This window comes from Staurois parvus, unplaced genomic scaffold (genome assembly GCF_062004578.1).
Source record: "Staurois parvus isolate SC_StPar_1 unplaced genomic scaffold, SC_StPar_1.0 ptg000169l, whole genome shotgun sequence".
In the NCBI taxonomy this organism is placed as follows: Eukaryota; Metazoa; Chordata; class Amphibia; order Anura; family Ranidae; genus Staurois; species Staurois parvus.
In genome coordinates, this window is record NW_028317965.1 from 2,194,203 (window position 1) to 2,220,810 (window position 26,608).

The 26,608-nt window shown below is 40.8% G+C and overlaps 1 protein-coding gene across 2 annotated transcripts in view; it reads right to left on the reverse strand.

Annotated features, from left to right (window-relative positions):
• Window positions 1-26,608, reverse strand: part of LHCGR (luteinizing hormone/choriogonadotropin receptor) — a 209,596-nt gene that overhangs the window by 64,258 nt on the left and 118,730 nt on the right. For both annotated transcript variants that reach the window (XM_089676442.1, XM_089676441.1), the window contains exons 5-7: window positions 25,116-25,190; window positions 19,914-19,991; window positions 11,103-11,171 (exon numbers count right to left, since the gene is read on the reverse strand). In XM_089676442.1, the coding sequence (XP_089532568.1) occupies window positions 11,103-11,171; window positions 19,914-19,991; window positions 25,116-25,190 (222 nt within the window). The remainder of the gene's footprint in view (window positions 1-11,102; window positions 11,172-19,913; window positions 19,992-25,115; window positions 25,191-26,608) is intronic.

Sequence of the window (26,608 nt, forward strand, 5' to 3'; positions counted from 1 at the left end):
CCGTGTGAAAAGACCCTAAGATGTTTTTTGTTAAATCAAAGCCATTCCTTAAATGGAAGGAGGATCCCACCGCTACTTTCACTGCCTCTCAATGGCACATGGCTCCTAAATCTATATATGACACAGTGTATTGTGTAAACCATTAGGAGTTGGCACAAAAGATCACTTTATGGTGGCATTGCACCCCAAGTTACCTAACTCAGTTCTTACCCTCTTACATTTCCTCTAGGCTGATGAGGGGATGTGGTCAGACTGGAAAATGAATGCATAACCTATGGTCCTGTAAAAGCTTAACTAGTTTCCGGTGGAAAATGTTTCAGATTTCTGAAGTGACTGGTGTTCTAATAATCCCCCCTAAGCAATCTTTAGCTTTCTTAACCTCCCTAGCTGTCTGATTATTTCAGATTTTTGGTGCTGAAAGCGGTACCATTATTTTGCATGGAAATATGTAGTTTTTTTATTGTAGGCTGTAATTTTTAGGAATAACTCACTGAAATCTGTCCGAACAAGAATCTATTAAACATCCCGGGTATGATAAAATTTGAAACATCAAATCATAAATTATAATTTAATAAATAATCATAAAAAATAATAATATAATAATAATACATTTAATTCAATAATATAATCAAACCAAAAACACTGAAATTTGAAATAGAGCGCCAAGTTTGCACATCGCAGAGCAAAGTCGCAAAATCGTTTTCAGTGTCTGATGATGAATTTCCCCCACAAATCATTATCACTCAATTCTGCAAGTGGTTCTGATTTACTATCGCTGTTCTCTAGCTGATCTAAAACCGCTTTTGAGCTAAAAGGACACTTTTTGGACGCCATGGACGTTTCTCAGTTTCCAGGCAGAAAGAACAGACAAAATGCAGGCAGGGCACAGGACAAAGCACTCGGGACAAAATGTATGTGAAATGGGTTGAAACAGCAATGTTTTGCTATGTAAAATTTGTTTGGAAAAAAATGACATTTTTTTTAATTTTCAAATTTCCCACCGGCGGCGGCGGCGGCGGTGGCGCCCGAACGTCCCGACATCAGAGGAACCGGAACACAGAAGACGGATGCCGGCATCGGCCGGAGGAGATGGCCGGGGACGCTGCAGGGGACACATCGTGGGAGAGAAGGACAAGGTAAGCTCTGCAGGGACTCCCTATGCAGCGCCGCATGGTAAGCCCGAGTGTAGCTCGGGGTTACTGCTTTTGGTACTGACATTTTACCCCGAGCTACACTCGGGAATACCGCTAGAGAGTTTAAACTTGGAAAAGGATACTGTTCCAGTTGACTTCCATATGATTGTTACACATATCCTGTTAGCAGCCGGAATTACCATAACTAGACATTGGAGGAATGTGGAAACCCTGGTCTACCTGGATCAACGAATGATGTTCTTAGTTTTTATGTACCCTTGTACTGTACATTTGTTACACTACAAGAGTGTTGCAATTTGGACTCTTGGTGCCTTCCCAATTTATACTAATTCTATACGTTTGTTCTTTGCTTACCTGCTGCCTTTGGCACCTTACATTTATTGCCATACTTGGGAGGAGTAGCAGAATGTGTTATGGAGTGTAATTCTAGTATCATAGTATGTCTATGATGTGTGTTAGAAATATGTTATTAAATTGACAACTTTGAGTGAAAACATAATTTTAATTTTCTTTCTACATTTTCCAAAAATCTGTGGCAAAAAATGATATTTTCAAAAGACTATTGGAGTGTTTGCTTTCCAAAATGGTGTTATTTTGTGGGTGTTTCCACTGTCCTGTTGCTCCAGGTTCTCCAAAAATGTGATCAGGAAATTTGCTGCATAATTTATGCTCCATGAAAGCCCAAAGATGCTCCTTGGATTTCGGGCTTCTCCCAGGGGCTCCAAACTATGGCCCTCCAGCTGTTGAAGTACTACAAGTCCCATCATGCGTTTGCCTCTGGGAGTCATGCCTGTGGCTGTCAGAGTCTTGCAAGGCCTCAAGGGACTTGCAGTGCCTCAACACTTGGAGGGCCATAGTTTGGAGACCCCAGATCTAGGCTGTGATAGAGTCTCACACATGAGATATCCCCATACTCGGGAGGAGTAGCAGAATACATTTTGGGGTGTAATTATAAGTATGCCAATGCTGCGTGTGAGAAATAACTTGTTCAAATGACAACTTTGAAAAAAAACCCACATTTTATTTAATTTCTTCACTTTCCAAAAATTGTGAAAAAAACTACAACTTCAAAAAACTCACCATGCCTTATTACTAAATACCTTGGACTGTCTACATTTCCAAAAAGGGGTAATTCAGGGGGTCTTGTTCTGTCCTGGCATTTTAGGGCCTCAAGAAATGAGATGACATCAGGATCGATCAATTTGCAATTCTATATATCATAGTTTGTAGACTCTATAACTTTTACACAGACTAAATATTATGAACTGATTTGGGTTATTTTTACCAAAGAAATGTAGCAGACTACACGTGGCCTAAATTTATGAAGAAAGATTAATTATTAGCAAAATTTTATAACAGTGACTAAGAAAAGTGTAATACAACAAACACTTTTCTCCTGCGCTAGGAAAGGACTCAGTAGACCCAATAGGAATGTTCTGGAATTTTCTTGAATATGCACTGCTTGCTGCCCTCAACAGACCGGGGTGGTCCAAATACACTAGATGCAAATGGAGAAACAGAAAAAGGGAGCACCGACCTAGTGCATTATCGTTTAAAATATTTATTGAAGAAACAAAGCAAGTATTATACTTACAATAGACATAAAAACACAGGTATGTCAAACTGAACAAGATGTATGATCCAAACAACATCTGAGTCCATACGATGGAACCCTGGATGACCAACTGGTTAACGCGTTTCGAGGACACAACCTCATCCTCAGAGCTGGCTGGCTCAGGTTGGCTCCATACGATGGAACCCTGGATGACCAACTGGCTAACGCGTTTCGAGGACACAACCTCATCCTCAGAGCTGGCTGGCTCAGGTTGGCTCCATACGATGAACCCTGGATGACAAACTGGCTAACACGTTTCGAGGACACAACCTCATCCTCAGAGCTGGCTGGCTCAGCTTGGCTCCATACGATGGAACCCTGGATGACCAACTGGCTAACGTGTTTTGAGGACACAAGCTCATCCTCAGAGCTGGCTGGCTCAGGTTGGCTCTGAGGATGAGGTTGTGTCCTCGAAACGCATTTGCCAGTTGGTCATCCAGGGTTCCATCGTATGGACTCAGATGTTGTTTGGATCATACATCTTGTTCAATTTTACATGCCTGTGTTTTTATGTCTATTGTAAGTATAATACTTACTTTGTTTCTTCAATAAGGACACCACCTCATCCTCAGAGCCAACCTGAGCCAGCCAGCTCTGAGGATGAGATTGTGTCCTCGAAACGCGTTAGCCAGTTGGTCATCCAGGGTTCCATCGTATGGAGCCAACCTGAGCCAGCCAGCTCTGAGGATGAGGTTGTGTCCTCAAAACGCGTTAGCCAGTTGGTCATCCAGGGTTCCATTGTATGGACTCAGATGTTGTTTGGATCATACATCTTGTTCAGTTTGACATGCCTGTGTTTTTATGTCTATTGTAAGTATGATACTTTCTTTGTTTCTTCAATAAATATTTTAAACAATATTGCACTAGGTCGGTGTGCCCTTTTTCTGTTTCTCCATTTGCACTAAGAAAAGTGTGTTTTTTCAGTCGTCTGTATTTTTTCATTTATATAGCAAATAAATAAATTAATTAATAAGCCCAGTGGTGATGAAATACCACCAAAAGAAAGAAGCTCCATCTGTCTAAAATATAATAAAAATTTCATTTGGGTACAGTGTTGCATGATTGAGTAATTGTCATTCAAAGTGTTACAACAGTGAAATCTGGGAAGGTGGAGGGGGGGGGGAAATATTCGGTATTCAGGCGGTAATGTGCCATTAACTTTTTTGCTATATGATCTGATAGAACCATTTTAAAGATAGTCTTTCTTAGTGTACAAAGATTTCAGCTTCATATTTGTAAAATCTGTTTGATCCAAGACATTACAGCGCATCTATCACTGACAAAGCAACCACTACTACAGTGCTATTGATGTATATGCCTATCATGAAAAATGGTAGCTCTAAGACTCTGCCCTTTCTATTCTATATATGAAATACCATAGCAAGAGCTATACAGGAATCTGTGGTTCAGTGTTAGGAAATTGGATCTAAGCTGAGGTCATGGGGATCACTGATAGCCTTTTCATGCACAGATATAAGCCGGTATGTTTCCTAGAGCACATGAATGATGGCATGCTCACAGTTCTCTCACAGCACCAGCATTGGCTTATAAATAAGTTAAAAAACATGTTTAATTTTCCCAGCAATAACAAAAGGGAACTGTGAAGTGTGTATTTGACCTCTCTAAAATCTGGCCGAAATAGTGGTCATTGCTGAGAGTCCACCATTAGTACTACAAATGGAAAACCTTTAACTTTATCAAAAATGTTTTGATTTGTTTTAGATTGAGAGACGACAAATTTATAACTTTAGTGTAATTGGACCTTCAGTTTAGAAGCTCTCTACACAGAGATTTTTTTTTTTAGCAAAGCAGTTAAGGTTAGCCTAGTAAGCATGTGGAGCCTAAAGCAGCACCTGGAAAGAAGTACATATGAAATAGTTGTATGCAATATAAGAAACAAAAAATGCAAATGTTTTCATTTTTTCAGTCTATAAACTGTATTTATAAATTTTTTATTTTCATATAAGTTTTAAACTAGTGTTTAACCGCTTTCCAATAGCAAAAATACTGCTACAGGGAGGCAGGGCTGCACAAAAATCATGTATATATACATGATTTTGCATTTCCTTCGCTATCGATCACCGGGTCCTGGCCAGTGATTCCACACCGGCACCTGGCGATCGTTGAATATCACTGACGGGGGGAGAGATCTGAGTGTAAACAATACAGATCTCTCCCTTGTCAGCTCCTGCACACTGCTTTGTATGGCTCTGCTTAGCAGAGCCATACAAAACAGTGTGCTTACAGTGAAACGCACACACAGTTAACCCTTTGATCACCACAGATGTTAACCCCTTCCTGCCCAGTGTCGTTAGTACAGTGTCAGTGCTTTTTATTAGCACTGATCACTGTATTTGTGTCACTGGGGATGTCAGTGGCTGTTAGTCAGTTACACCCCCCAGTGTCAGAATGCCCGCTGCAGTCCCGCTATAGGTCGCTGATCACCGCCATTACTAGTAGTAGGGAAAAAAAAAGTTACAGTATATATACTGCCATTTGTAAACACTAGAACTTTCACTTTCATGTAAACCAATTAATTTACACGTATTGGGATTTTTTTTAGCAAAGACATGGAGCAGAATACATTTTGGCATAAATTTATGAGGAAATTTGATTGTTAACATTTTTTTTACTGGGCATGTTTAACAGGTTCCCTACCGCGCTATAGCCGAAAGATGGCTACAGCGCGGTTGTCTAGTTCTGGGAGGGCGTCCTCCCAGAACACACCTCCTGCGTGCCCCCAGCGGCGTGCCACTGGTGATCGCTGTGTCCTACAGACACAGCTGATCACGTGATACGGTAAACGGCCAATCACTTCGGTTTTTACCACGTGGTCAGCTGTGTCCAATGACACAGCAGATCACCGGGTAAATACAGTTGCTGGTTATTGGCTGCACTTTCCCCACGCTTTCACAGCGCGAGGAAAGTACTGCCGTTAACTGGTAATTGTCAGAAAATTGATCGCCACTGATGATCAGTGCCCTTGAGTTCAACCAATGGAAAAAATTATTTAAAAAAAACCTGCATATACAGGACCCTAATTCCCCAGTTGATCTGCAGGAAGGCAAAAAAAATCCTTACAAAACAATGTCAAGATTATGAAAAGGTATCACTGTAATTGATGACGTAATCCGGGACGACTAAAAGCACACAGGAGTTAACTGCAGAACAGGGGCGGACTGACAACTCATGGGGCCCCCGGGCAATAGGGGATCATGGGGCCGCTGTGCCCTTGCCCAAACTCAAAAAAGCCTATGAAAAAGGTACCAGGGGCATCACATGGGGCCCCCTACTGACCCCGAGGCCTCGGGCAGTGCCCGAGTTTCCAAATGGTCAGTCCGCCCCTGCCGCAGAATTCGGGCTGACGATTAAAGAGCAATATACTTACCTACGGATCCAACATTTTCTCTCCATATATCCTTTAAAGTTTGCTAAAATCCTTGCAGTGTACAGTATGTAATGCTGTCAGTGTACAGATTGCCCCCAGGAATGTTGTTCCCTGCTTGTGTGATTGGCTCACTGATTATCCCAAAAGTCTGCACTAAGATGCAAGCCAAATTTTAGGAATCCTCTGCAATAAGAATTTCAAGTTTGGAGAGAAAGTCCCCCAAGGGTTAAATACTTATAAAATGTTGCAGGCACTTTAGTTTTTTTTTTTTTTTTTTTGCATTGAGAGTGCAATGGGTGACTGTAATGAACCAGACCCCCCCCATTCAGAATCACTCTGCAATTAGTCTGGTGAAACAAATTGCAGCAAACAGGTAAGAATGTGCTACAAAGTTTGTTAATGCCTTGGTGCAGACCGTACACAAATATGCAGCCTCTTAGCAGCTGGGCCTTGGCGCAGAGGGGGACGCATATTTGCGTACACAATGTAAACAAAACGTGCCGAGGGCGCTCCTGGCACGATTACCGGCATGTCATAGAAAGGTCCTGATCACTACTTGTGGTCGGGAGCTTCCGGATCATGTGACTGCCGTGACAGCCAATCCTGATGGTCACATGATCCTAAACCCCACCCCACCTCCCGGTGTCGCAAACCCCTTAAAGGGTCGGGAGGTGCCGGCCCCAAGGAGTTAAAATCCATACGATGTACATTGATCACCCTGAGGGGGTTGTTTTTTATTAACAAAAGTGGAGTTACTCTTTAAATTATTATACAGGATTTATATAGCGCCAACAGTTTGCTCAGCGCTGTACATTATAACGGGAGACAATACACGAGACAGTACAGTAACAATACGATTCAATACACGAGGGGTTCGAGGGCCCTGCTCCTTGGAGCTTACAATCTAGGAGATTGAGATTGAAACTATCAATCAACATTGACTATTTTTAATTCTTATGCTGCTAGCATTAGTAAATTGATAGGAAGGTATGTTTAAAAAAAATGTATATATATATATATATATATATATATATACAGTGGGGATCGAAAGTTTGGGCACCCCAGCTAAAAATTTGTATTAATGTGCATAAAGAAGCCAAGGAAAGATGGAAAAATCTCCAAAAGGCATCAAATTACAGATTAGACATTCTTATAATATGTCGACAAAAGTTAGATTTTATTTCCATCATTTACACTTTCAAAATAACAGAAAACAAAAAAATGGCGTCTGCAAAAGTTTGGGCACCCTGCAGAATTTATAGCATGCACTGCCCCCTTTGCCAAGCTGAGACCTGCCAGTGTCATGGATTGTTGTCATATGGTATATGTATATATGTTGTCATATGGTATATGTATATACAGTCATGGCCGAAATTGTTGGCACCCTTGATATTTTTCCTGAAAATCAAGTATTTCACACAAAAAAGGTATTGCATTAACACATGTTTTGCTATACACATGTTTATTCCCTTTGTATGTATTGGAACAAATATAAAACAGAGGCAGAAAAGCAAATATGACATAATGTCACACAAAACCCCAAAAATGGGCTGGACAAAAGTATTGGCACCCTTAACTTAATATTTGGTTGCACACCCTTTGGAAAACATAACTGAAATCAGTCGCTTCCTATAACCATCAATAAGCTTCTGACACCTCTCACCCGGAATTTTGGACCACTCTTCCTTTGCAAACAGCTCCAGGTCTCTCTTATTGGAAGGACACCTTTTCCCAACAGCAATTTTAAGATCTCTCCACAGGTGTTCAATGGGATTTAGATCTGGGCTCATTGCTGGCCACTTCAGAACTCTCCAGCGCTTCTTTGCCATCCATTTCTGAGTGCTTTTTGACGTATGTTTGGGGTCATTGTCCTGCTGGAAGACCCAGGATCTTGGACGCAAACCCAGCTTTCTGACACTGGGCCCTACAGTGCGACCCAAAATCCTTTGGTAATCCTCAGATTTCATGATGCCTTGCACACAGTCAAGGCACCCAGTGCCAGAGGCAGCAAAACAACCCCAAAACATCATTGAACCTCCACCATATTTTACCGTAGGTACTGTGTTTTGTTCTTTGTAGGCCTCATTCCGTTTTCGGTAAACAGTAGAATGATGTGCTTTACCGAAAAGCTCTATCTTGGTCTCATCTGTCCACAAGACGTTTTCCCAGAAGGCTTTTGGCTTACTCAAGTACATTTTGGCAAACTGTAGTCTTGCTTTTTTATGTCTCTGTGTCAGCAGTGGGGTCCTCCTGGGTCTCCTGCCATAGCGTTTCATTTCATTTAAATGTCGACGGATAGTTCGCGCTGACACTGATGCTCCCTGAGCCTGCAGGACAGCTTGAATGTCTTTGGAACATGTTTGGGGCTGCTTATCCACCATCCGGACTATTCTGCGTTGCAATCTTTCATCAATTTTCCTCATCCGTCCACGACCAGGGAGATTAGCTACAGTGCCATGGGTTGCAAACTTCTTGATAATGTTGCGCACTGTGGACAAAGGCAAATCTAGTTCTCTGGAGATGGACTTGTAACCTTGAGATTGTTGATATTTTGCCACAATTTTGGTTCTCAGGTCCTCAGACAGTTCTCGTCTCCTCTTTCTGTTGTCCATGCTTAGTGTGGCACAGACAGACACACAATGCAAAGGTTAAGTGAACGTCTCTCCTTTTTATCTGCTTTCAGGTGTGATTTCTATATTGCCCACACCTGTTACTTGCCCCAGGTGAGTTTACAGGAGCATCACATGCTTGTAACATTCTTATTTATCCGCAGTTGTGAAAGGGTGCCAATACTTTTGTCCAGCCCATTTTTGGAGGTTTGTGTGACATTATGTCGAATTTGCTTTCTTTCCTCCCTTTTTTTGTTTTGTCCCAATACACACAAAGGGAATAAACATGTGTATAGCAAAACATGTGTTAATGCAATACGTTTCGTGAGAAATACATGATTTCCTGGAGAAATATCAAGGGTGCCAACAATTTCGGCCATGACTGTATGGTGTCATTCTGGACTCCAACCTATCCTTTCAACCCCAAGTCCAATCTTTAACAAACACATGCAGACTCCACCTCCGCAACATCGCCAAAATCCGCACGTTCCTAACCCCAGAAACCACTAAACAGCTCATCCACTCCCTCATCATATCACGACTCGACTACTGCAACTCCCTCCTCACTGGCCTGCCTCGCCGCTGGCTATCCCCGTTTCAGTCGATCCTGAATACGGCTGCCAGACTCATTCACCTTTCCAACCGCTCTGTCTCTGCCACCCCCCTCTGCCAATCCCTCCACTGGCTTCCGATTGCACAACGGATCAAATTCAAAATCCTAACACTGACGTACAAAGCTGTCCACCATACTGCCCCGAACTACATCACTGACCTAATATCCAAGTACCGCCCAGAACGCACACGCCGCTCCTCACAAGACCTCCTTCTCTCTAGTTCCCTGGTCTCCTCCTCCCATGCCCGCCTCCAGGACTTCTCCAGGGTGTCACCCATCCTCTGGAACTCCCTGCCCCAACCCATCAGATTATCACCTACTCTCCTCTCCTTTAGGCGCACCCTGAAAACCCATCTCTTCAGGGAAGCCTACCCCACCCCCTGCTAACTTGCCGACCTCCTCCACTCTTCCTACCACTCCATCCCCCACAGCTATCTCCTCCTGTGCCACCATCCCCTCCCTCCTAGATTGTAAGCTCGAAAGAGCAGGGCCCTCGATCCCCTCATGTTTTGCATTGTATTGGTATTGTTCTGTCACATGTTCTGTCCCCCTTTGTAATGTACAGCGCTGAGAGAACTATTGGCGCTTTATAAATACTGTATAATAATATTCATAATAATATATATATATATATATATATATATATATATATTTTTTTTTTTACATTTCTTCAGTTGTGTCCTGGTTTCTGGCCTAGCCCAACATGATGTCATACATCCCAGCAGTCTTCATGGGCATTTTTGTTCATCTGGAGGAGGGGCTTTGTCAGCTAAAAAGCACCCTCTGGTCTGCGTACCTGAGCTAAGGGCAAATGGACTGCAGGAAGTGAATGCTACATGAATCATCTGCCCTTACTCAAGATGGCCGTAGCACAAAGACATGGATGGATTGGGGATTTTGATCTGAATATTAAAAATGAAATAAATAGTATTTTCAGTTTGTGGTGCTCAGATACAGGTTAGTTCTGCTTTAAGCAAGTAAGCACCTTGTACTCAGCCTAGTCTGCCCCTCCAAGTTATAGCAAGGCTTTACTGTGCATCCTGACTTAATTTCACATGGGCAGCACAGTGGCTTAATGGTTAGCACTTCCGCCTGGCAGTACTAGAGTCGTTGGTACGAATCCCAGCCACGGCACCACCTGCCTGGAGTTTGTATGTTCTCCCTGTGCCTGTGTGGGTTTCCTCCAGGTACTCCGGTTTCCTCCCACATTCCAAAGACATGCTGGTAGGTTAATTAGATCCTGTCTAAATTGTCCCTAGTATGTGTATGTATGAATGTGAGTTAGGGACCTTAGATTGTACACCCCTTGAGGGTTAGGGACTGATGTGAATGTACAATATATATGTAAAACGCTGCGTAAATTGACAACGCTATATAAGCACCTGAAATAAATAAAAAAATGTTCTTTTCTTGCTTTTATCTTTTTTTCTAGTTGACATATTATGTAAGATAGTTTTTGACTCTATCAGAACTGGACAACCTGTATCTTTCCAAGTTTTTGTCTCTATCAGAACTGGACAACCTGTATCTTTCCAACTGTTAAGTAATGTTCACCCTTGAGACTTGAGCTCAATGATGCAATTCCTGTACAGCTGGAGTGTTAGAGGTTATCCTTCCCAGCCCTCCAAACTACATTTTACTCCACAGGAATCACATTTTCCACTTCTTTGCACTCTTCACATTTTCTGCTGAAAATATTGAATTAATAAACAGTTATACCTACAGTTGATCCAGCTTTGTTCCATTGAATGCATAGTCTTCTATGTATTCGAATCCATTCCTGAAAAGGTTCCTGTGTGAGTATATTGTCAAGAAAAATCACTAACACAGAAAGTTCAATACGCACATCACAACAGTAGCATACTATACAGTTTTAATAATTTGAAAATATACTCTTGGATGCCCATACACAATTAGAATTGTAACCAAGATGTCCATAAGGCACCAAGCATACCTATTAAATTGGATTGGTGACCTTTTACTTTGATTGCCAATTTCTGCACTGCATACCTACAACCAATTTGCTCACCGACCACTTTATTAGGTACACCTGTTCAATGGCTTGGTAAAACAAATTGCTAATCAACCAATCACATGGCAGCAACTCAATGCATTTAAGCATCTAGATGTGGTGAAGACGTCTTGTTGAAGACATCAGAATGGGGGAAGAAAGAGGATTTAAGTGACTTTAAATGTGGCATGGTTATTGGTGCCAGACTGGTCTGAGTATTTCAAAAAGTGCTGATCTACTGCGATTTCCACACACAACCATCTCTGGGGAAGTCAAACCCATCAGACCAGTTAACGTTTTTCCAATCTTCTATTGTCCAGTTTTGGTGAGCCTGTACGAATTGTAGCCTTCGTTACCTATTCTTAGCTGACAGGAATGGCACCTGGTGTGGTCTTCTGCTGCTGTAGATCTTCTGTTTAACCTTCCTAGTGGTCTGATTATGTCAGTATTTCTGTGCTCAAAGCGGTACATTTTTTTGCATGGAAATATGTAGTTTTTTTTATTGTAGGCCTGTAATTTTTAGGAATAACTCACTGAAATCTGTCCGAACAAGAGTCTAGTAAATATCTCGGGTATGATAAAACTTGAAACACGAAATCATAAATTATAATTTAATAATCATAAAAAATAACAATTTAATAATAATAAGTTTAATTCAATAATATAATCAAACCAAAAACACTGAAATTTGAAATATAGCGCCAAGTTCGCACATCACTGAGCAAAGTTGCAAAATCGTTTTCAGTGTCTGATGACGAATTTCCCCTACGAATCATTATCACTCAATTCTGCAAGTGGTTCTGATTTACTATCACTGTTCTCTAGCCGGTCTAAAACCACTTTAGACCTAAAAGGAAGCTTTTTGGACACCATGGACGTTTCTCAGTTTCCAGGCAGAAAGAACAGTAAAAATGCAGGCAGGGCGCCGGACAAAGCACTCGGGACAAAATGTATGTGAAATGGTTTGATACAGTAATGTTTTACTATGTGATTTTAGTGTATTTAGTGAATGTCACTTTTTGACATTTTTAAATTTCCCGCCGTTCCGTCCCCTGTACGTCCTGACGATCGCAGGGACCGGAAACCGGAAGACGTATGCCAGCATCGGCCGGAGGACATTGCCGGGGACACTGCAGGGGGGACATCGCGGGAGCAAAGGACAAGGTAAGTGCAGAAGGGATCTCGGAGCAGCGCTGCAAGGTATTCCCGAGTGTAGCTCGGGGTTACCGCTTGTGGTGCTGAAACTTTACCCCGAGCTACACTCGGGACTACCGCCAGGGAGGTTAAAGGTTCGACGTGCTGTGCATTCAGAGATGGTATTCTGCATACCTTGGTTGTAACAAGTGGTTATTTGAGTTACTGTTGCTTTTCTGTCCATTCTCCTCTGACCTCTGACATCAGCAAGGCATTTTCATCCACACAACTGCGTCTCACTGGATATTTTCTCTTTTTTGGACCATTCTCTGTAAACCTGAGAGATGGTTGTGTGCGAAAATCCCAGTAGATCAGCCCATCTGGCACCAACAACTATGCAATGTTGAAAGTCTCGTAAATCCCCTTTCTTCACTCTGATGCTCGGTTTAAACTTCATCAAGTCATCTTAACCATGTATCGGTGCCTAAATTCATTGAGTTGCTGCCATGTGATTGGCTGATTAGCAATTTGTGCTACCAAGCATTTGAACAGGTGTACCTAATAAAGTGGCTGGTGAGTGTATATCTCCAAAAAGAATGTTGGCACTGGCAAAAAATAAAGATGTATACAAGATCCAAAGTTTATTAGTTTGCAAAAAGATTACTACAAGGACTGTTACAATAAAAAACTAAAGTTTACCATTCATTTATATGTTTATATCTGTTATGGGGGTAACTAAACCCCTCTGCCCCCCCAAGAAGCTGACCATACTATGTGTTAGTTCTCTCCTCCATGCAACAATGATTCCCCACAGCAATCATAGCTAAGTACAGAATCTTCACCCCTTATCTTTCCCTCCATCTGCCTCCAGGTTGCCTTAATAAATTATTATTATTATTATTATTCAGTATTTATAAAGCGCCAATAGTTCGCTCAGCGCTGTACATTACAAAGGGAGACAGAACATGTGACAGAACAATACCAATACAATGCAAAACATGAGGGAATCAAGGGCCCTGCTCTTTCGAGCTTACAATCTAGGAGGGAGGGGGTGGTGGCACAGGAGGAGATAGCTGTGGGGGATGGAGTGGTAGGAAGAGTGGAGGAGGTCGGCAAGTTAGCAGGGGGTGGGGTAGGCTTCCCTGAAGAGATGGGTTTTCAGGGTGCGCCTAAAGGAGAGGAGAGTAGGTGATAATCTGATGGGTTGGGGCAGGGAGTTCCAGAGGATGGGTGACACCCTGGAGAAGTCCTGGAGGCGGGCATGGGAGGAGGAGACCAGGGAACTAGAGAGAAGGAGGTCTTGTGAGGAGCGGAGTGTGCGTGCTGGGCGGTACTTGGATATTAGGTCAGAGATGTAGTACGGGGCAGTATGGTGGACAGCTTTGTACGTCAGTGTTAGGATTTTGAATTTGATCCGTTGCGCAATCGGAAGCCAGTGGAGGGATTGGCAGAGGGGGGTGGCGGAGACAGAGCGGTTGGAAAATAGTTTTTGTCCTCTTTCCCACTTACATAGTTACATAGTTAGTCTGGTTGAAAAAAGTCAAAAGTCCATCCAGTTCAACCATTGAAAAAAAAAAAAAAAGTTATAATCCTACACTCACAGTTGATCCAGAGAAAGGCAAAAAACCCAGCAAAGCATGATCCAATTTGCTCCTGCAGGGAAAAAACATTCCTTCCTGATCCCCGAGAGGCAATCAGATATTCCCTGGATCAACTTTACCTATAAATGTTAGTATCCAGTTATAATCACTTATTTTCTTTTTAATCAATGTACCCATGTTTGTCTATTTATAACCACTTAAGCTGCAGAAGATTTTATCCCCTTCATGACCAGGCCTCTTTTTGCTATTCATTACTATGCAACTTTACCTGACAATTGCGCATCAACACTGTACCCAAATTAAATTTATTTCATTTTTTTCACACAAATAGAATTTTCTTTTGGTGGCATCTTATCACCACTGGGTTTTTTATTTTAATTATATAAATGAAACATTTTGAAAAAACAAACAATTTTTCTATTTTCTGTTATAAAACATATACAATAAAACAAAAACAAACAAATTTAAGCCAAAATGTATTCTGCTAAATGTCTTTGGTAGAAAAAAAAAATCCCAATAAGCGTATAATAAAGCGGCAGTAAACTGCTGTAGTAAAACAAAAAATTCCCCTGCAAAATATTGTCCTAATATGATAGTATGCATTGCATTCTAGTTCATTATGAAAGACTTACCTTAGAATGAAGTCCTCCAGCGGCGCGCTGACACCACAGACACGGATTCTACTTTCACCTGGTCTTCATTCCAGGTTCGCTGGCTTCGGTCACTTGATTGGCTGAGCCACGATGAGGTCACTCCTGCGCAAATGTGCGGGAGTCTCAGCCACGGCACAGAGCTCTGAACAGGGGCGGACTGACCATTGGGGAACTCTGGCACTGCCTGAGGGCTCGGGGTCAGTAGGGGGCCCCATGAGATGTCCCTGGTACCTTTCATAGGCTTTTATAAGTGTAGGCGAGGATACAGGGGCCCCATGATCCCCTATTGCCCGGGGCCCCATGAGTTGTCAGTCCGCCCCTGGCTCTGAAGGATCCAAGAAAAGGTAGGTTGTAAAGCAAGCCGACGATCCCCACAGGATGGATCGGATCTGCGGACTGGGGAGCATAATGGATCGGACTCCGATCCATTATGCTCAATTTGCAGATCCGATCCAGTGGTGTCCCGAGGCAGGTGTGGGGGGTGCGCGCCACACAGGGTGACACCTACCGCATGGGGTGACACCGGACCCGCTCCAATAAAGGTAGGTTGTAAAGCAAGTCGACGATCCCCAAAGGATGGATCGGTTCTGCAAATTGAGCATATTGGATCGGAGTCCGATCCATTATGCTCCCCAGTCCGCAGATCCGATCCATCCTTTGGGGATCGTCGGCTTGCTTTACAACCTACCTTTATTGGAGCGGGTCTGGTGTCACCCCATGTGGTAGGTGTCACCCGGTGCGGCGCGCACCCCCCACACCTGCCTCAGGACACCACTGGCTGGTTGTCAGCATAATGTAGATCCAGGGACATAGACTTCACCCCACCCAAGTCTCCACAAAGCCTCCGAGTTTCAAGACCCTTTCAAGACTTATCCAAGAGTTTAAAGTAACATTCAGTTCTTGTAGTAACCATTTTTTGAAAAATGATAAACTTTAAATATTTTATACATTTTTATTCTTATCTCAGTGCTAATGCTGTTTTGAAGGAATAAAATGTTGTTGTTGTTGTCCTAGTTGCATTTTGTCTGTTTTTTTTCAGATATTCTAATGTTGTGCCACTTTTGTATTGATATGCAATCTCTCGGAACAGACTGAAGCTAAATAAAAACAATCTGTGCCATTTCAAAATTATTTACAGTACATTAACTTATACTGGACGCAATTATGAGATATAATGACATTTAGAAATTTATCGCCATCAACCCCATCTAGCAATATTAATTACCATAGATCAAATATCCATCTAACAGCCCGAGAGCACTGAAGGGTGATTGGACACGTACTTCTGTTTTCAATCACAAAACTACCTGATGGATGTTTACATCATTCCTGCCAAATCTTATATTTGACTTCTAAGGATTTTAGGAGAACATTTGCATATTCTGAGCAGGGGCGGACTGATAACTCATGGGGCCCCCGGGCAATAGGGGATCATGGGGCCCCCGGGCAATAGGGGATCATGGGGCCCCTGTATTCTTGCCCAAACTCAAAAAAGCCTATGAAAAAGGTACCAGGGCATCTTATGGAGCCCCCTACTGACCCCGGGCCCTTGGGCAGTGCCCGAGTTTCCAAATGGTCACTCCGCCCCCGATTCTGAGTTATCTTTGCAACATTAAAGTGGTTTTAAAGGCTGAAGGTTTGTTACCTTCATTCATTCTATGCATGAAGGTAAAAAACCTGCTGTGTGCAGCAGCCCCTCCCAATCACGATCCAGCGATGTTCACGAGAGCCTCAGATCTCCGAGGACTCTCCCGCATCATTGGCTGAGACAGCAGCAGGAGCAACTAGTCCCGCTGCTGTTGATCACAGCCTGTGAGCCAATGAGAAAGAGACAGGGGTGGAATCAAGCCACTGCTCTGCGTGTGAATGGACATGCAGAGCCATGGTTTGGGAGCAAGCTTGCTTGGGTGCCCCCATAGAAAGCTGGTTGCTGTGGGGGCACTTGGCAGGAAGCAGGGGCCAGGAGCACCAGCAGGGGACCCAATAAGAGGAGGATCAGGACTGCTCTGTGCAAAACTACTACACAGAGCAGGTACTGTAAGTATGACATTTTTTTTATATTTTTTTTAAATTGCCTTTAATCTTCCTTTAACTTTAACCTCCCTTGCGGTCTGATTATGTCAGTATTTCTATGCTCAAAGCGGTACATTGTTTTCAATGGAAATATGTTGTAATTATATTGTAGGCCTGTCATTTTTAGGAATAACTCACTGAAATCTATCCAAACAAGAGTCTAGTAAACATCCCGGGTATGATAAAATTTGAAACACAAAATCATAAATTATAATATAATAGATATTCATAAAAAATAATAATATAATAATAATACATTTAATTCAATAATGTAATCAAACCAAAAACACTGAAATGTGAAATATAGCGCCAAGCTCGCACATCACTGAGCAAAGTCGCAAAATCGTTTTCGTGTCTGATGACGAATTTCCCCACAAATCATTATCACTCAATTCTGCAAGTGGTTCTGATTTACTATCGCTGTTCTCTAGCCGGTCTAAAACCGATTTTGACCTAAAGGGACGCTTTTTGGATGCCATGGACGTTTCTCAGTTTCCAGGCAGAAAGAACAGCAAAAATGCAGGCAGGGCGCAGGACAAAGCACTCGGGACAAAATGTATGTGAAATGGTTTGATACAGTAATGTTATACTATGTGATTTTAGTGTATTGAGTGAATGTCAAATTTTTAAATTTTTGAAATTCCCGCCGGTTCCGTCCCCCGAACGTCTTGACGCTCGCAGGGAACGGGACCCGGAAGACGGATGCCGGCATCGGCCGGAGGACATGGCCGGGGACGCTGCAGGGGGGACATCGCAGGAGCGCAGGACAAGGTAAGTTCTCAAGGGATTGCTGGAGAAGCGCTGCAGGGTAATCCAGAGTGTAGCTCGGGGTCACCGCTTCTGGTACTGAAAGTTAACCCCGAGCTGCACTCGGGAATACTGCCTGTGTTAAAGAGTATGTAAACCCAACATTTCCTATTCCTGATATGTACAGTATCTGCTGTATCATGTACTTGTATGAAAACGTATCCTGTTCTCTTTGTATTGTCTTCTTCTTATGAAACTCCTGTGTCCATGATAATGTTGCTCATAGAAAATTACAGCTTGTTGAACAAGTTTTCTGGATAGTAAATAGGATAAAAGTTTTTTACTTTTTCTTATTTTTGTTTAAAAAAAAAACAAAAAAAACCAAAACATTCATACTCTCCTAGGTGGATGCATTATTGATCCAATGCTGCATCTGTCCTCTGCCGCCTCTAATCCCAAGATCAAAGATTGCTGATCGTTCAGTTCTCAGTCTTCACCGAGCAGAGAGCTGATGACTGTCAGTCACCGACTCTCTGATCTGTCCCTCCAGCACTCACTGAAGCGCTGGGCTGTGGAGGGATGGAAATGCTGAGATGCTGATCCAGCTGCAGGTCCATGCAGCAGGGTGGATCCTGACATTAATGTCAGGATCTCTCCAGAGTCTGGACTGGCTCTGTGACATCAGCCAACAGAGGGCTTTAGCTTGCTGGCGGCTGAAAATGGGTCACAGGAGTGCAGAATGAAGTGCACTCCTACCGTGTTTCCCCGAAAATAAAACATCCTCCGAAAATAAGACCTACTTACAGGTTTCCTTCTGGGTGAAATATAAGGCATCCCCCCGAAAATAAAGCCCCCCTAGGCTCTGTGTCAGAATGAAAATTAATTTACCGTAAACTGGTTGCTAGGGCCGCCCCGACTGGCGTCTAGCAACCAGAGACGTTACGCGGAGTCCTGATGTCACTGCTGTGTAGAGGCGGAGCGGAGGTCGGAGTGAGCGGTGAGTGCGGGGCGGGAGAGAGGAGGAGACTTTTGCAGATGCATGTAGAAGAACAGGAGGATCAGAGCGGACGGGACGCGGCGAAGGTGGTGAGTGCTGGTCTGTCTCTGGTGACACTCCCTGATACTCGCGGCCGCCCTCATGATGACTGAAGGTTCTCAGTCAGTGGCAGACCCTGCTCTAGCCCAGGTCCAGGCCCCAGCCAGCCCAGTGACAGTCCCCAGGCAGGCCCCAGGGGGGAAATGTCTGATAAAGGGGTGGGGAGGATGTCAGTGAAGGTGTTCAGTGGCACAGGGGTGGGGGAGGGGGATCACTTAAAATGACGCAGGAGGATCAGAGGGGGCAATCAAAATGACAAGAAGTACTCATTTAAGGACAGTGCTATTGCTAAACATGAGAGATTTGGTCCACTGATTCTGAAAGAAATGGAGTCACAAGAAATTCACCAGGAAATTCAGGGATTGGATTGTTATGATGATGTTCCAGAAGATGATGACATGATTGTCATTGAATAAATGAGTAAATTCTTGATACTGTAGGATTCACAGTTTGTCTGGTTTGTGTTGACAACTACCGTACTACCGTACCGTATACAGGTAATAAATTTCCTTTATTTTCATTTAACAATAAATGTGTACCGTATTCTTCTTCATGGAAAAATAAGACATCCCCTGAAAATAAGACCCAGTGCATCTTTGGGAGCAAAAATTAATATAAGACACTGTCTTATTTTCGGGGAAACAAGGTATGAGCAGAAGTAGGGCCAAATAAGTTTTGGTACTTCTCCTAACTGTCTAGTTTAAAGAGCAATGCTGGTTCAAGGCAACATAAGAAGCACTATTTGATCAACATATACAGTATATGGTTAGGTATTCTTGATGTTACATTTTATTTGTGCTTTTATTCGCTTTCTTATAGTAATCTAGCACTGTTGACGCATTTAAATACTGCCTACATAAATATATATCACAGAGCATATAGACACAATGCAAGCAAAACAGGTAAATTTGTATTGAATACTATATTGTGTATGTGCGGTGTTAGCTTTGCATTTAGGTACATTTGTCATGAGTCACTGGTAATAGATCTGCAATGTGATTGCTGGCATAGTAGGGCACCATAACTCTGCATGTGATGTTTGTATGCAATTAGCACAGGTAAATGGCTCTATTGTGTTCCTCCGTTCACAATACAGCTCCCAATAGCGACCCAAAAGCAACAGAACCCAAATGCCAGCACAATGCACACAGTCCCACACCAAGAACAGTCCTGTAGTCAGTGTATACATACCCTAATTGAGAGATTTTCTTTTACTTACAGTATCAAAGATTCATTGTTCATTTCCTGAAAAGCATTGGCTGGTATAACCGTTATATGCATGTTCTCATAAATCTCCCTGGAAAAGAGAAATGTATTCACTGTAGATTTTGAGAAAGTCAGGTTGCCCAATAATGTACATAAATACAAACTACATCAATATAACCCACATGGAAGAAAAATATATTTGAAATATATTTTAAAAATATGCTTCTCAAATATATTGCCATATATTTGAAATGCTACAATTTTGGCCATATTCAATATATTTCAAAATATATTTCAATAAATAAATATATGGCTCACTCTGCAGCACCTGAAAGCTGACTTCTTCTCTTCTCCCTCACGCTGGCTTTTAGCTGCTGCAGAGAGAGCCACCCATATGGAAGAAAAATATATTTGAAATATATTTTAAAAATATTCTTCCCAAATGTATTGAAATATATTGAAATGCTACAATTTTGGCCGTATTCAATATATATAAAAAAAAATAAAAAATAAAATATATATATATATATATATATATATATATATATATATGTATACTGCATGTTGAAATGAGTTTTTATTACAAAATATATGAAAAATATTTTTAAAAATACATTTCAAATATACTGTATGTCTTTAAAAATACAAATCTACATTTTTGGAATGCATTTATAAATATGTGTAAAAATATATGTTAAAATTACTTTTTTATGTTAACCTCCCTGGCGGTATTCCCGAGTGTAGCTTGGGGGAAAAGTTTCAGTACCACAAGCGGTAACCCCGAGCTACACTCGGGCTTACCATGCGGTGCTTCCCTGCGATTCCTTGATCACTTACCTTGTCCTGCGCTCCCGCGATGTCCCTCCTGCAGTGTCTCCGGCAATGTAATCCGGTGGTTGCCGGCATCTGTCATCTGGGTTCCATCCCCTGCAACGTCGGGACGTACGGGGGATGGAACGGCGGGAAATTTGAAAATCACAAAAAGTGACATTCACTAAAATCACTAAAATGACATAGTATAACATTCCTGTATCAAACAATTTCACATACATTTTGTCCCGAGTGCTTTGTCCTGCGCCCTGCCGGCATTTTTACTGTTCTTTCTGCCTGGAAACTGAGAAACATCCGTAGCATCCAAAAAGCGTCCCTTTATGTCAAAAGCGGTTTTAGACCGGCTAGAGAACAGCGATAGTAAATCAGAACCACTTGCAGAATTAAGTGATAATGATTGGTGGGGGAAATTCATCATCAGACACTGAAAACGATTTTGCGACTTGCTCAGTGATGTGCGAATTTGGCGCTATATTTTAAATTTCAGTGTTTTTGGTTTGATTATATTATTGAATTAAATTTATTATTATATTATTATTTTTTATGATTATATATTAAATTATAATTTATGATTTCGCGTTTCAAATTTTAACATACCCGGGATGTTTACTAGACTCTTGTTCGGACAGATTTGAGTGAGTTATTCCTAAATATTACAGGCCTACAATAAAAAAAATTACATATTTCCATGCAAAAAATGTACCGCTTTGACCACAGAAATATGGACATAATCAGACCGCTAGGGAGGTTAAAAAAAAATCTGAAGAATATATTTAAAAAATATATATTTTTAAAAATATGTTTCATATATTTTGTAATATATAAAAAACACATTACAACATGCTGTATATTATATATATATATATATATATATATATATTTATTGAAATGTATTTTGAAATATATTGAATATGGCCAGAAATTGTCAGTATATTTGGGAAGAATATTTTTAAAACATATTTCAAATATATTTTTCTTCCATATGGGCTTGAATAGCTGCACAACAGACTCCTCTGAAGAGGCTTTTGATGGGTAGCTATAATCCTATTTCCTGGCTCTGCGAATGCGCAGTTTTGGACTCTTTAGACCTCTTCAACAGGCCGGCTTGGATACTCTAGGCCCAGATGGACAGCTAGGATACTTTTCCTAGGAAAAGGACTGGGAGGGACCTCTAAGAGCTACATCTCCTCCTTTTTAAAAAAATATATTTTTTTAATATATTCTTCAGATTGTTTTTAACATATAAAAAAGTAATTTTAACATATAGTTGTAAATGCATTCCAAAAATGTAGATTTGTATTTTTAAAGACATACAGTATATTTGAAATGTATTTTTAAAAATATTTTTCATATATTTTGTAATAAAAACACATTTCAACATGCAGTATATATATCTATATATATATAGATATATATACAGTGGGGATTGAAAGTTTGGGCACCCCAGCTAAAAATTGATATTAATGTGCATAAAGATCCCAACAACACAACCCCAAAGCATGATTGATCCAACCCCATACTTAACAGTTGGACAGAGGTTCTTTTCATTAAATTCTGTGCCCTTTCTTCTCCAAACGTACCTTTGCTCATTCTTTTGTTTTCTGTTATTTTGAAAGTGTAAATGATGGAAATAAAATCTAACTTTTGTTGACATATAAGAATGTCTAATCTGTAATTTGATGCCTTTTGGAGATTTTTCCATCTTTCCTTGGCTTCTTTATGCACATTAATACAAATTTTTAGCTGGGGTGCCCAAACTTTCGATCCCCACTGTATATATATATATATATATATATATATATATAGATATTTATTTATTGAAATATATTTTGAAATATATTGAATATGGCCAAAATTGTAGGATTGCAAATGTATGGCAATATATTTGGGAAGAATATTTTAAAAATATATTTCAAATATATTTTTCTTCCATATGGGAATCTTTATTTTTTTCTAGCTAAAATCTTATTGATTTCTGTGGACCAAAACACTCTTCTTTTCTATAACAAACGCCATTGGACTCAATTCATAAAGCTCGCACACCAGGATAAGGATCTTTATTAAACAAAAAAAATGACAGTTATTTTTAGCTAATCCCAGGGAGAATTGAAAAGTCACACATTCAAAAATAAAATGACTATGAGCAGTGGGAATGTGCGTTTGGGAATGTGTTTTCAGCTACTAGATGTGTTAACCTTTGGGAGCTAACGCACAAAATTTCCACAAGATGGTATCTAACTCCTTACCAAAATGGCCAAATTCTCAGAACAACATAGTCCTCAATGCTGGAGAAACTGCCGTCAGATTGGTATTCTATTACATATATTATGGACAATATGAAAATATTAGAAGCTATTGGTATAAAGTTTTCCACGTGATATTGGAAATTACTGGGATATTAAACAACCAGATCCTAACCTAGCCATTCTGAATATAAATATAGATACATATCCAATCCATTATTGGCTCCTAGTGACACATATTCTTCTAGCATCAAGACTCACCATTATTAGACACTGGAAAAAAGACTTAGCCCCTGCTCTAAAAGAAGTCATTGAGCGAGTCCAGACCCACTTCATCTATGAGAAATCTTTAGCTTACCTAAATGATAGAATTACTAAATTTGACAAAGTTTGGACTCCCCGGTCCGACTGGTTCAGAACTGTAACCTAAGATATTATTATGTTTAACCTTTTTTTGGATACTCTAAAATGATTGTTTTGTGGAACTAGTAGGACTGCTAGGAATTATTCAATATTTCCTTTTTACTCTTTGTTAAACTTTACTGCAATACCTATACTGTGATATTGTGTAGCTTTTCATTGTCCTATTTTTGTTTCTGTTGTTGTAACTATATTTGTAAAACCAAATAAAAATAAGGGCTCATGTACACGGGGCTTTTGGAAAACTCTTCTGAATGATGGAAAATGACTGCTGGAAAATGTAGGTTAAAAATCGTCAGTTTAGCTGCGTTTGCATGCCACGTTTATGCACGTTTGCGTTTAAAAGCGGTTTTAAAAGATAACATCAGGAGACCTTCCAAAATGCCCAGAATGCACTGAAAAACAGTAAAAAATTAACTATTTCAGACATTTTGAAAGACATTGAGAGAGCAGAAGCAGAGAGAGCAGTATGTGTTGAGATGACCTGTCTTTTCTGGTTGTATTCACTATGGATCTCATCATGAGCATAATGCGGCACGTTCTACCATTTTTTCCTTCACGTGAAACCTGGAACTCACTGCGCTGGTGTACCGGGTCCATTTGAGTACATAGAAAACGCTTTACATGTGTTTCTGATGATGAAAAAAGGCTCTGGACAGCATTTGGATATGAAACAGTTAAAAAATGCTTCTAAATGCAAACGCTATAAACGCGGTTAACCCCATTTACAAGGGTTTGGCTTTGAAACGCCGAAAAAATCTACTCCTATATGCAAGTTTGGTGCGTTCAAAAAACGACTGTAAACTCAAATGCCTGTAAACGACGATGTGTACATAGACACATAGGAAAACATGAGGGAGAGTTCAGGGGCTGCTGAAGAAAAAAAACGCAGAAAAGCTCCTAAACGTCAGTTTATCAGCTGCAGTGTACATGAGCCCTAAAACTTCAAGAATTGAGCCTATTGCATGTGTGTTGCATCACCTGAGTATACAGTGGATCTGAATTTGCTTTTGGGCTTTTACTGACATGCAGTCCATTGAAAACTTGCTGCACTGGTGACAGGTACAGTATTTGTGGCTGCAAATGATTAAAAATCGCAAATTTAAAGGAGAATTATAGATATGGATATTTTTACAATTACATTGGTCAGCTTGGAAGTATGTACTGTACAGGGGCGGACTGACAACTCATGGGGCCCCCGGGCAATAGGGGATCATGAGGCCCCTGTGTCCTTGCCCAAACTCAAAAAAGCCTATGAAAAAGGTACCAGTGGCATCTCATGGGGCCCCCTACTGACCCCGGGCCCTCGGGCAGTGCCCGAGTTTCCAAATGGTCAGTCCGCCCCTGGTACTGTATATACCATACCTGTAGGATCCCTCTAGAAGCTGGAAATCTCTGTAGTAGGCACCATTATTCTAGTGACCTCCACTAGCTTCTGCGTCCTGTGCCAAGTGGCTGCCCTGCTGCATTGACAACACAGGAGGTTGCCCGTTTGGCACAGGTGACATTCAGAGAACACTTTGCATTTTCTTAATGAATACACAGTGTTCTCTGATTGAACTGGGTGGAGGGGCGGGAGTGGTGATGCTACACCCTCCACCTCATCCAATCAGAATATTCTTTGCATTCTTTAATGATTCAGATGACACAACCAAGGAACTGGCACATATTCACTATACAAATAAAAAATGTTTTAATGGAAACAAATAAGATTTACTCACAGGTTAAAATGCAACTGTGTTGAGAAGATTTTTGTCACATCTGGAAATTTACGAATACCTGTGTTGCAGATGCTCCTAGATTTCAACAGATAGAAATATAAAAATATTAGAATTGTACAATATGCTACTTACATTTGAAATGCTTTAAATTAGCTATGATCAATTTAAAGGGTTAGGGGTTGATTTATTAAAGTTGAATAGGCTGTTTACTTTGCAAGAGAATTTTCCCATAGCTTGATAAATGTTGGTGAAGCTTTGCTGACTTCCATCATCTGAACAAGTGCAAGCAAAAATCACTATTATTATTTTATTGAAAGTGATTGTATATTCTTAGCAAATGGCGTTTCACCACATTTACTAAGCTCAGGGTAAAGTCTTTTCTCTTTGCCTTTAGTAAATCAGCCCTTTAGTGACTATAGACGACGAGGGCATTTAAAGCAAAGTTAACCCCTTGACGCCGACATCACACAAATATGCGGCCTCACAGAACTGGGCTTTATTCTGTGGGGCTGCATATTTGCGTACCTGTCTTTGTGCTGGGAGCGTGCCGCACGGCGCACTCCCAGCACAAAGAAAATGGTGTCACTGAGAGCACCGGGTCCCGTTCTAACTATCGGGACCTGGGACTCCTGATTCCGGGTCACATAGCCTCTGATTGGCTATCACAGTGATCAGTCACTGTACAGCCAGGCCCCCTTGTTTTTTTTCTCTCTATATGAATGGAAGAGAGAGATACATTGCATCTCTCTAACTCCTGGCATAGAGGGGGAAAAAAATGTTTGTACAAAAAAGAATAAATAAATATTAAAAAATAAAATAAAAAATACCTGGATCAAGATTTGCTCTAGTTTAGTTTGTAAAATAAAAAAGAAAAAAAAAAGAAAAAGAAATAAATATTAAAAATTTTTAAATATTAAAAAATAAAATAAAGAAAAATACCTAGATCAAGATCTAGTTCAGTTCCAGGGTAAGTGTTTGGGTCAAGGTCAGGGTCAAAGGTCAAGGTCAAAAGGTCAGGGTTAAAAAAAAAATTGGTATCAGTTAGTGTCAGTGTGTTTTAGGTAATAAAAAAACAAAAACAAAATGCGCATTATTGTTTCTGGGCTTTACTACGGTTATAAACAACAAATAACATACACATATATGGTATCGCTGCGATCGTCAAGAGCTGGAGAATTTGTTTTGGGTTGTTCTTTGGTGGAAGGTTATGGTAGTAACAAGAAACACACAGCTAAATTAAAAATAATGATTTTTTTTTTACTATTTTGGGCCGGTTTTCCTTTGATAATAAAAAAAATTAGGAGATATCCATTATCATTTACCACCAAATGAAAGCCCAAGTTGTCCTGAAAAAAAACACGGTATAATTTACCTTGATGTACAAAGTAGTTGTGATGATATGGATGGTTTTACTAACACATGTCAACGTTGCAAAATTGTGCTTAGGCATTTAGATTTGTTTTACCCTTAGGTGTGAAGGGATTAAGGAACAA